This window comes from Macaca mulatta, chromosome 8 (genome assembly GCF_049350105.2).
Source record: "Macaca mulatta isolate MMU2019108-1 chromosome 8, T2T-MMU8v2.0, whole genome shotgun sequence".
Lineage (NCBI taxonomy): Eukaryota > Metazoa > Chordata > Mammalia > Primates > Cercopithecidae > Macaca > Macaca mulatta.
In genome coordinates, this window is record NC_133413.1 from 154,795,515 (window position 1) to 154,807,073 (window position 11,559).

At 57.1% G+C, this 11,559-nt stretch overlaps 1 protein-coding gene, 1 long non-coding RNA gene and 1 other non-coding gene across 3 annotated transcripts in view; 1 reads left to right on the forward strand and 2 right to left on the reverse strand.

The window, feature by feature from the left end:
* Positions 1-10,450, reverse strand: part of CPSF1 (cleavage and polyadenylation specific factor 1) — a 16,833-nt gene extending 6,383 nt beyond the window's left edge. Inside the window, 11 exon segments of the mRNA NM_001267793.1 lie at positions 34-121; positions 243-336; positions 411-521; positions 597-736; positions 961-1,107; positions 1,214-1,365; positions 1,502-1,582; positions 1,735-1,868; positions 2,041-2,068; positions 10,107-10,264; positions 10,381-10,450. Of these exon segments, the coding sequence (NP_001254722.1) occupies positions 34-121; positions 243-336; positions 411-521; positions 597-736; positions 961-1,107; positions 1,214-1,365; positions 1,502-1,582; positions 1,735-1,868; positions 2,041-2,068; positions 10,107-10,250 (1,119 nt within the window). The 5' untranslated portion in view covers positions 10,251-10,264; positions 10,381-10,450.
* MIR1234 (microRNA mir-1234) lies at positions 327-394 on the reverse strand. Its single transcript, NR_032730.1, has one exon. It is a non-coding gene; the product is annotated as a microRNA mir-1234 (primary transcript).
* Positions 10,451-10,541: 91 nt separating the features above from the next.
* Positions 10,542-11,077, forward strand: LOC144330916 (uncharacterized). Its single transcript, XR_013397562.1, has 2 exons — positions 10,542-10,637; positions 10,852-11,077. It is a non-coding gene; the product is annotated as an uncharacterized LOC144330916 (long non-coding RNA).
* Positions 11,078-11,559: the final 482 nt, after the last annotated feature.

An 11,559-nucleotide genomic window follows, 5' to 3' on the forward strand; every position in this document is an offset into this window, starting at 1 on the left:
TGGACCCAGAGCCAACCCCCAGTCCCAACTCACGCTGGTGGTGAGGACGCTGGCGGCCGCCTTGTCAAAGTGGAATGCTCGGACGCTGCGCATGCCGTCGGTGATGAGGGTCAGCACGTAGCTGGGGCAGGGAGAATTCTGAGTCGGGGACGGGGACCCTGGGGGAGTGAAGGGGGCCAGGAGACCCTAGGGGACTTGGGGGGATGGTAAGGGCAGAGTTCATGGACGGGGGAGGGGCTCACATCTCGCCGCCCTTGAGGGAGATGACCATCTTGTCGTAGGAGATGAAGGTGGCCTGCGCGCAGTCCAGGGTGATTCGCACACCCTCCTGGGTGCCTGTGGGGTGGGTGGTCAGGCCGACTGGGCAGGCCCAAGCCATCCCTGCCCCACCCCAGCCACCCCACACTCACGTAGCGGGAAAGCTGTGGTGCCTGTGGTGAGGCTGTTGAGAGCCACACCGTATGGGGGAACGCTCTGGTTCAGGTACAGCAGAGAGTTGACGGCAAAGACCACCACCCCACCTGGAGGTGGACACAGGCTGGTGGGCAGGCTCAGCGCTCCCTCCACACACCCCCATCCACTCCCAGGATACTCACCTATGGGCTTGGGCACAGCCAGAGCCTGGGTGCAGTCAAAGGGCAGGCTGGTGAGGGACCAGATGACGGGGTGCACCTTCTGCGTGATGTTCAGTGAGATGGCCACGATGGAGCACGTATCCTGCCGCACAGCCACGCGCCTGGGGATGCCAGTGAGTCAGCCAAGGGCCTTACCTCCCTGCAGAGATCCAGGCCCCGCTCCTCACTGAGCAAGCCCCCTCCCCAGGCCCCGCCCCAAGCCCCACCCACACCCCATAATCCCTGCTCCAAACCCCACAAACCCCACCTGTGCCCCATGAGCCCCGCCCCAGGCAGAGGCAGCTGGGGGACCCACAGCGCAGAGGGGCCTCCTTAGGGGGCTCACCCAGGCCAGGTCTGGTTGGGCTCGAACAGGATGAGCAGGGTGGGCTCATAGTAGCCATGCAAGAACTGTAGGTCGATGATGTTGAGCAGCTTCTCGTCTAGGGCCCGGACATCGATGATGTAGCTGGGCAGGAAGCTGGACCTCTGCCTGGGGGGCCAAGGGCTTCAGCAGGAGAGGAGGCGGTGCGGGAAGGGGAGCTTGGGCTCCGGGGCCCCCCACCCGAGCACCACAGCCTGCCTCAGCTGGCACTCACCCCTCACCCACGAGCCCCTCGTGCTCCTCGGCCAGGCTCTCCCTGCGGAAGGGCAGGACCACCAGTCGCGTGCCGTAGACAAGCATGGCTGCGCAGCGCCCATCGGGGTCCACCCGCACTCGCGGCGTGTGTACGTTCTGCACAAACCCGTCCTGGGGGCAGAGGGGGCATCAGCCAGGCCCAGCATAGGAGACCCCAAGGGAAGCACTTGGGGCAATAGAACCCAGCTGCAGGGGGAGGGAGGGTGGCTGGGCTGGGGCCTGGGTCAGGGCATGAGCATGGCCCTACCCGAAGCTCAGGCTCCTCAAAGTAGTGCAGCGACAGGGTCTTCAGGTCATGGGTGCCCGGGTCGTATTCCACCACAGACAGCTGGGGTCAGAGGGCACAGCCGTGGCTGCCGACTGCCTGTCCTGACAGTGTCACCCCCGGCAACCAACAGCTGTGTCCAGGCCCACCCCACCAGGCCCTGGCACCCACTCCCACGCCTTGGCCAGGCCCACCCCGCCAAGCCTACCACTCACCTTGGCATCCTTGAAGCTTAGGAGCAGGGCATCCCGCTTGGCTCCTGCCAGCTGCACGCTGGCCATGGACATGACGTTGCCAAAGAAAGAGAAGGAGGCAGCGAGCTCGAGCTTCTCCCGGTGGGCCTTCCCCTCTAGGGGAGACGCCAGGGCTCAGGGTCAGGGCCCAGCCATGCCTGGCACCCACACTGGCACCCACAGGGCCTTCCCCTCTAGGGGAGATGCCAGGGCTCAGGGTTAGGGCCCAGCCATGCCTGGCACCCACACTGGCACCCCCACAGCCCCAGGCCACCCCACCACACTTACCTGTGCTCCTGTCATTCTTGGTCAGAGCCTGGAGTGGGGAGAGAGGGCAGTGAGGGGCTACATCTGGCAGCTCACCTCATCCAGGGAATGAGAAAAAACCACCACGGCTGGCCCCTGCCTCCTGGGAGCTCTGCCCAAACCCTCTCTGCAGCAGGGAGGGAGGGTGGGAGCAGACCAGGGGCTTCTGGAGACAGCTGTGCACACACCCCCCCAGTGACCCCCGTTCATGCTCTCATGCCCACGGCGCAGCCCTGGCACAGGCCCCTCCCCAGGAAGCCCCTACCTCACAGCTCCCTAGCAGCCCAGAAATCCCTACCTCACAGCTCCCTAGCAGCCCGGAAACCCCCACCTCACGGCTCCCTAGCAGCCCAGAAACCCGCACCTCACGGCTCCCTAGCAGCCCGGAAACCCCCACCTCACGGCTCCCTAGCAGCCCAGAAACCCCCACCTCACGGCTCCCTAGCAGCCCAGAAACCCCTACCTCACGGCTCCCTAGCAGCCAGGCCCTGTGAGGCAAGTACTCAGGGTCAGAGTGCACTGTCTCTGCATCTGCACACCCCCAAACCTGCCTGGTTGCACACTCACAGCAGCCCAGCACTGGCCCCTGGGTCCGAATGTCACAGGATAGGAAGCCAGAGCCAAGGGGTACCTGTAGCTACTGATCCTTGTGCCTGTTAGAGAGGAGGAAGCCCTGAGCTATCCTGACACCTTGGGCTCCCTCAGGCTGCCTCTCTACCTCCTCCCTTTTCACTGCTGTCCCAGAATGATAAGAGGCTGTGTCTTCTTTGCTAAGCAGCTAGTTTAGTTAGCATACTTATATACCATTGCCTCAAGGCAAGGAAAAAGTGGGATTTTTTGTTTGTTTGTTTTTGAGATGGAGTCTCACTCTGTTACCCGGGCTGGAGTGCAATGGCATGGCACAATCTTGGCTCACTGCAACCTCTGCCTCTTGGGTTCAAGTGATTCTCCTGCCTCAGCCTCCTGAGTACCTGGGATTACAGGCGCCTGCCACCACGCCCAGCTAATTTTTGTATTTTTAGTAGAGACGGGGTTTCACCATGTTGGCCAGGCTGGTCTCGAACTCCTGACCTCAGGTGATCCACCCGCCTCGGTCTCCCAAAGTGCTGGGATTACAGGTGTGAGCCACCTCGAGGTCATTTTTCATGATGGACTTGTGCTATGGGGAGGGCATCCTGGAAGCTGGTTAACAGACACAGAAGAGGCATCCACAAACCAATACCCATCTCACAGCGACAAGGGCAACTCCAGGGCTTCACCTGCAAATTCTACCAAAGGTTTCAGAAGTAATAACAAACTTTAAAAAAAAAAAAAAAAAAAAAAAACTCACTCACTGGTGTGGGACTGATGGCACCGCAGGCGGCTCTGGCCACCCCAACAGCCCACAGACAGATGGGACAGGAAGTGACACCAACCTCCTCAAAACACTTGCAGATGAGCCCAGTGACAAGCAGGAGTATTATAACAAAACTGGGTTGAGTTATTCCAGGAACACAAAACTAGTTTTCGACAAGAACAGCCATCACTAAACTTACCATGTGTCAAAATTAAGAAGAAAAATCGTGTCACTTTAATGGACACAAAAAAGCATCTGATAAAAGCATTCATGTTAAAAACTCTTAGTAAAGCAAAAATAGGAGGAATTTTTTTTTTTGAGACAGAGTCTCACTCTGTGGCCCAGGCTGCAGTGCAATGGCGCAATCTCGGCTCACTGCAACCTCCGCCTTCCAGGTTCAAGCGATTCTCCTGTCTCAGTCTCAGTCTCTTCAGTAGCTAGGATCACAGGCACGCACCACCACGTCCGGCTAATTCTTGTATTTTTAGTACAGATAGGGTGTTTACCATGGCCAGGCTGGTCTTTCTTCTTTTTTTTGAGATGGCGTCTTGCTCTGTCGCCCAGGCTGGAGTGCAGTGGCGCGATCTCGGATCACTACAAGCTCCACCTCCTGGGTTCACGCCATTCTCCTGCCTCAGCCTCCCAAGTAGCTGGGACTACAGACACCCACCACCACCCCCGGCTAGTTTTTTGTACTTTTAGTAGAGACGGGGTTTCAAGGTGTTAGCCAGGATGGTCTCCATCTCCTGACCTCTTGATCCATCAGCCTCGGCCTCCCAAAGTGCTGGGATGACAGGCGTGAGCCACCGCGCCCAGTTACCAGGCTGGTCTTCAGCTCCCGACTTCAAGTGATACAATCGCTTGAATAGTGACCAAACGCCAGGCGCGGTGGCTCACACCTGTAATCCCAGCACTTTGGGAGGCGGAGGCTGCAGTGAGCCGAGATCGCACCACTGCTCTGCAGCCTGGGGGACCAGAGAGAGACTTCGTCTCACAAAAAAGAAAATGTTTCCCTCTTGGTTGGGACCAGTCAAGGATGCCTGATCCCCTCTACCAAGTATAAGGCCAGTACACAGAGATCAACTGCACTTCAGTGTACATGCAAGAAACAGGGGTAACCACTCAGAAGAATTTTTTTTTTTTGAGACAGAGCCTGGCTCTGTCGCCAGGCTGGAGTGCAGTGGCGTGATCTCGGCTCACTGCAAGCTCCGCCTCCTGGGTTCAAGCAGTTCTCCTGCCTCAGCCTCCCAAGTAGCTGGGACTATAAGCGCATGCTCTCACGTCTGGCTAATTTTTTTTGTATCTTAGTAGAGTCGGGGTTTCACTGTGTTGCACAGGCTGGTCTTGAATTCCTGACCTCAGGCGAGCCACCCGCCTCGGCCTCCCAAAGTGCTGGGATTACAGGCGTGAGCCACTGTGCCCGGCTGCCAGGCTGGTCTTGAACTCCTGACCTCAGGTGATTCACCCGCCTCGGCCTCCCAAAGTGCTGGGATTACAGGCGTGAGTCACTGTGCCCGGCCACCACTCAGAAGAATTTTAAGAAAAATGTGTACATAGTCAAATGGTCTAATGTCTAACTGGCATCTTGGGGAAACGGGAACAGAATAAATAGCTAAAGAAATAGTGACCAAATGCCAGGCGCGGTGGCTCACACCTGCAATCCCAGCACTTTGGGAGGCCGAGGCGGGCGGATCAAGAGGTCAGGCGATCAAGACCATCCTGGCTAACACGGTGAAACCCCGTCTCTACTAAAAATACAAAAAATTAGCCAGGGGTGGTGGTGGGCGCCTGTAGTCCCAGCTACTCGAGAGGCTGAGGCAGGAGAATGGCGTGAACCCGGGAGGCGGAGCTTGCAGTGAGCAGAGATAGCACCACTGCACTCCAGCCTGGGCGACACAGTGAGACTCTGTCTCAAAAACAAAAAAAGAGGCTGGGCACGGTGGCTCACGCCTGTAATTCCAGCACTTTGGAAGGCCAAGGCAGGTGGATCACTTGAGGTCAGGAGTTCGAGACCAGCCTGGCCAACATGGTGAAACTCCCATCTCTACTTTTAAAAAATACAAAAAATTAGCCAGGCGTGGTGACGCGTGCCTGTAATCCCAGCTTCTCAGGAGATTGAGACAGAAGAATTGCTTGAACCGGAGAGGGGGAGGTTGCAATGAGCCAAGATCGCACCACTGTGCTCCCATCTGGGCAACAAGAACAAAACTGTGTCTCAAAAACAAAAAACAAAAACAAGGCCGGGCGCGGTGGCTCACGCCTGTAATCCCAGCACTTTGGGAGGCCGAGGCGGGCGGATCACAAGGTCAGGAGATCGAGACCACAGTGAAACCCCGTCTCTACTAAAAATACAAAAAATTAGCCGGGCGCAGTGGCGGGCGCCTGTAGTCCCAGCTACTCGGGAGGCTGAGGCAGGAGAATGGCGTGAACCCGGGAGGCGGAGCTTGCAGTGAGCCGAGATTGTGCCACTGCACTCCAGCCTGGGCGAGAGAGCAAGACTCCGTCTCAAAAACAAAAACAAAAACGGACTTTTATTAATTTCAACAGTCTTGTTTGTATATTTTCTTCCCCATAAAGGGGACTTTTGTACTGCCCAAGGCCACATGCTCGCCCATTTCCTATCCATGCCTTCTCCTCCCTCTCTCTGCAAAGCAACAGCCCCTCAACACCCTGAGGTGCAACTGGCCTTGCTTCTTGCCTCCCCCAGAGACAGGTACCAGCAGACACCCCCCACCCTCTTCACTGCGCCCATGTTCTGTGCCTGCCTTCCCATGGCCATGGGTGCGCAGGTCACACTCAAGCCAAACCAAGCCTGCACTTGATTCTCTGGGACAGATTCAAGACAGCTGCACGAGGCCGGGCACAGTGGCTCAAACCTGTAATCCCAGAGTTTTGGGAGGCCAAGGCAGGTGGATCGCCTGAGGTCAGGAGTTCGAGACCAGCCTAAGCAACATGGTAAAACTCCGTCTCTACTAAAAATTAGCCGGGCATGGTGGTAGCGCCTGTGGTCCCAGCTACTCGAGAGCCTGAGGCAGGAGACTCGCTTGAACCCGGGAGGCAGAGGTTGCAGTGAGCTGAAATGGCGCCATTGCACTCCAGCCTGGTGACAGAGGGAGACTCTGTCTCAAAAAAGAAAAAGAAAAAAAAAAGACAGCTGCACGAAAGGTGGCTGTCTCCCTCCCTCTCCAGGTGAATCTGGGCTAGAGGCTGCCTTTAGGGCAGACTGTTGTGGCAGGGATGTGCCCTCCTGGTCTAGCCCTTAAAGTGACCGGCAGCTTCTGCCTTAGGCTCCTTGGGCTCTGAGTTCCTGCAAGAAGCTCAACTACACCAACATCGCCATGCTGCCGGGAAAATCCAGCTAGCCACGCTGGGGGACAGGGGAGAGTGGAGGGATGAGGGGGGTAGGGGAAGACACATCTGGCCTGTTCCCAGCTCTTCAAGTCATCCCTGTCAAGGCTCAGCCCTGGTGGAGGAGCGCCAAGGAATCCCCACACACTGATGGATTCCTGAAAACCAGACTTCCAGGTGTGTGCAATTATGATGAAAGACTTCATTTGTATGTTCCAGGGCAGTTTCTTACAGAGCCATGACTAGACTGACCCTAGGAAGATGGCTTGAGCCCAGGAGTTTGAGGCCAGTGTGGACAAAATAGCAAGACCCCATTTCTTAAAAACAAAAAACAAAAGAAGAAAACCTCTTTTCCTGCCATTTATGGCTCCATTTCCTGCTTCAGTTTACACACATCTCCTCCAGAGTTGTCTCTGTTCACTGTTACTGACTCTCCTCCTCTGCAGGCTCTTACCCCTGCTCCAGTCAGACCACAACCCCTCATGGCCCCAGCCTGCCCCGTCGCAGTCACATCACCTGAGGCTCAGCAGCGTGGGACCCAGCGTCGAGTCCCTCCCCAGCTGCCCTCCCTGGGCCTCCAGGGCCCTGTCCAGCTTTCCCCCTGCCTTCCAGGCCATGCGACCTCCACCTCTTTCATGGCCTCTCATCTCCCCAATCTCTCAATGTTGGGGTGCCCCAAGACCCTGTCCTGGGCTATACTCTGGGTGCCAGTTTCCAACGGCAGACACCACCCCCAGGCTGAAGACTCTGGCTTTACCTCCATACCAGACCTCACTCCTCAACTCCTCAACTCCTGCCCTGCACTGCTGCCCGATGTGGAATGAGCACGTTGGCCGACCTCCAGTGGCAGTGTCCACGGCAGCACAACGCCCTCTGCAGTGAATGCTGGGAGGTGCTGCAGCCTCCACCACCCCTACCAGGGTTGGTAGATATGACCAGCAGAATATGACAGTTTAATAGTGTACTAGTTCATTTTTTAGATGGAGTTTTGCTCTGTCGCCCAGGCTGGAGTGCAGTGGTGCAATCTCGGCTCACTGCAACCTACGCCTCCGGGTTCAAGCAATTCTCCTGCCTCAGCCTCCCAAGTAGCTGGGATTACAGGTGCCTGCCACCATACCCAGCTAATTTTTGTATTTTTAGTAGACACAGGGTTTTGCCATGTTGGCCATACTGGTCTTGAACTCATGACCTCAGGTGATCCACCCACCTTGGCCTCCCAGAGTGCTAGGATGATAGACATGAGCCACTGCACCTGGCCTCTTTTTTTTTTCTTTTCTTTTTTTTTTTTTTGAGATGCGGTCTCACTGTGTTGTCCAGGCTGGAGTGTAGTGGTGCAATCATAGTTCACTGCAGCCTTGACCTCCTGGGCTTGAGCGATCCTTCCACCCTGGCCTCCCATGTAGCTAGGACTACACACAGGCCAGCTAACGTTTCTTTTTTTTTTTGAGACAGAGTCTCACTCTGTTGCCCAGGCTGGAGTGCAGTGGCCAGATCTCGGTTCACTACAAGCTCCGCCTCCCAGGTTTACGCCATTCTCCTGCCTCAGCCTCCTGAGTAGCTGGGACTACAGGCGCCCGCCACCTTGCCCGGCTAGTTTTTTGTATTTTTTAGTAGAGATGGGGTTTCACTGTGTTAGCCAGGATGGTCTCGATCTCCTGACCTCGTGATCCACCCGTCTCGGCCTCCCAAAGTGCTGGGATTACAGGCTTGAGCCACCGCGCTCGGCCACCCAGCTAACTTTTATATTTTATAGTTGGGCCAAGCACAGCGGTGCACTCCTGTAATCCCAGCACTTTGGAAGGCCAAGGTGAGTGGACTGCCTGAGCTCAGGAGTTTGAGACTAGCCCGGCCAATGTGGCAAAACCCTGTCTCTACTAAAAATACAAAAAAAAAAAAAATTGGCCGGGCGTGGTGTCCCACACCTGTAATTCCAGCTACTGGGTGGAGGGTTTAGGGGGCTGAGGCACAATAATTGTCTGAACCTATGAGGCAGAGGTTAAAGTTAGCGTGAGATCACACCACTTCACTCCAGCCTGAGTGACAGAGAAAGACTCTGTCTCACCAGGAAAAAAAAAAAAATTGCAGAGATGGGGTCTTGCTATGTTGTCCAGGCCAGCCCTGAACTCCTGGCCTCAAGCAGTCATCCCACCTCAGCCTCCCAAAGTGTGGGGCCATAGTTGTGAGCCAATGCACCCAGCCTGAGATTAGGTTACAGGACTCACTGTGGCTTCAGTCTTGGTGAGTCTCTCATTGTGAGGGAGGCTGCCATGCTGTGAGTTGACCCAGGGAGGGGGCCTAGTGGCGAGAAACTGCAGCCTCCTGCCAAGCATGTGTTCGGAGCAGAAACTCCAGCCCTCGTCAAGCCTTCAGAGGATGGAGCCCTGGCCAGCAAACATGTGTATGCTGGGGTAGGTGCCCAGGAGGGTTGGCCTCCTTTGGCCTACGCCTCTGACCCATCTGTTTGCTGGGTCAGCCCCTATTCACAACCCTCTTGTGGCTCCTCCCTGCTTTGTGGAGAACAGTCCTGACCACAGCCTACCTCCCTCCATCCCCACCACCACATCCACTCTACACCACGGCCACACCGTGCATGACTCTCCACCCTCACCTGCTTTGGACCTGTGCACAGGCTGTTTCTTCTGCCTGGAACACCCTCCTCTCACCTTCCCTGGGCCTGGGTAAGAGTTACTCCTCCTTTCAAGAACAATGGAGAAACTGCCTCTTGCAAGTAGCCTTTCTGGACCAGCTTTCAACCCTCTGGCAACCAAAATGCCACTGTATTTCCCAAACCCTTGAGGCACGTGCCCCAGTGTACCAAGACTCCTGTCAACAGTCTGTGCCCATCCTAGACCTGCCTTGTTCCTGGTGCTAGGAATGTCCTTCCTCTGATAAACTCCCGCTCTGCCTCAGACAGGCTCTTCTGATCATGCGACTGGAAATACAGAGTTTCCTTCATTCACTCCTTTATCCCCGCAGCAGCACTTGCTTCAGGGGCAGGTGTGTTTATTTAGATGTTCCCCTCCCCCAAGTGTCTGCAGGTGTGGTTCACATGGTATCCCTGCTACCCAGCACACAGTGGGCGTTCGTTCCTTCCAAACAACTTGCTGAAAACACAGAAGAGCAAACAAGATGGCTAGGGCAGCGCGCCCTTCCCGGTGGGGCAGGAAGGGAGGCAGGACAGGGTAGCAGCCACGAGAAAGGACCTGAGCACAAGAGATTCTGGGTCATATCCTGGCTCCTGAGGCAGGGGAACCTTAAGCAAATCACTGAACTTGTCTGGGGCTTGGCTCTTCCATCTGCAACTGGGGGCGGTGAGAGCACTCACGTCGCGGAGAGCGGGGAGGGCGCCCAGGGCCCGACCTACCTCGGCGTCGCGATTGAGGCGGTACACGTAGAGCTGCGAGGTCCCGGCCACCACGAGGTTGCGCTCGCTGTTGTTGAAGAAGTTGCAGTACATGGCGAACTCCAGGCCGGTGGGCGGATGCGCCTGTTTGTACACGGCGTACATGGCGCCAACCCGGGCTGCGCAAGGCCGGGAGAGGAAGAGTGAGCGGGGTCGCCCGCGCAGGACCCCGGCCCCGTACCGCGTCCCTCGCCGGCCTCGCGCTGCCGCCTCGGCCGCCCTCCCGGCTGCCCACCTGGCAGTTGGAGCCGACTCGAGGGGAACCGGGACGGCGGCGAACTTGGCCCGGCCGGGCCCAGAAGCTGGGCGCGAAGGTTCCGGGCTTCGGCGCCTGCGCAGCGCCGCCCCGTGAGAGCTGCTGCAGGGGCGACAGCGGCCCCTGGTGGCCCGGGGTGCGGGGCGGCCTGGCGGCTCGGCTCCGGGCGGGACGTCCGGACTCCGAACTCCTAGCGCGCGAAGTGCCGGGCCTCCGCTGCGGGCGGAGTAGCGCGGGTGAGAAGCCGCAGGGGCGCTGGCTGCAGCGGCTCGGGGTCCGCCGGGGATGCGTCTCTACCAGACCCAGGAGGGCTGCAGGGAAAAGCGACTCCGCTGCTAGCCCCCAGGTGCAGGGGGCCGCGCCGGGGTCCGGAAGAGGGGGCGGGCGCCTTGCCAGCGTCGGGGGCTCCGAGAAAGCTTCCTAGAGAGGCCGCACGCCCCCTCTGCTCAGTGTCCCCTCGCAGAGCCACCCCCGCCGCCAACACTCCCGTGGAGGACGCAGGACCCCGCAGGCCCGCGAGCCCAGCGCTGTCCATCCGCCTTGCTCACTGCTGCCTACCCAGGGCGGGCCCAGTGCCAGCTTCCAGGAGCTTGGATCCTGGACCAGGCACGGGCCTAGGACCTCGAAACGGAATCATGAGAAATAAAACAAGAAAGTATCGTTAGGCGCAAGAAAATAGCGTGGAAATATGTGTTTTTGTGGCATCCAAATCTACTCACTTACTCGTTGGGCAGTGGGGGAAGGGCCACTTGGATGCTCAGGCATGTGACCCCTGAGCCACACTCAACCTCCTTTTAAAAGTCAATAGGAGGCGATAGCTGACGCCTGTAATCCCAACACTTTGGAAGGCCAAGTTGGGCGGATCACCTGAGGTCAAGAGTTCCAGACCAGCCTGGCCAACATGGTGAAACCCAGTCTGTACTAAAAATACAAAAATTGTGGGGAAAAGAAAGATCAGATTGTTACCGTGTCTATGTAGAAAAGGAAGACATAAGAAACTCCATTTTGATCTGTACTAAGAAAAATTGTTTCTGCTTTGAGATGCTGTTAACCTGTAACTTTAGCCCCAGCCCTGTGCTCACAAACACATGTGCTGTATTGAATCAATGTTTAATGGATTTAGGGCTGTGCAGGATGTGCCTTGTTAATGTTATGCCC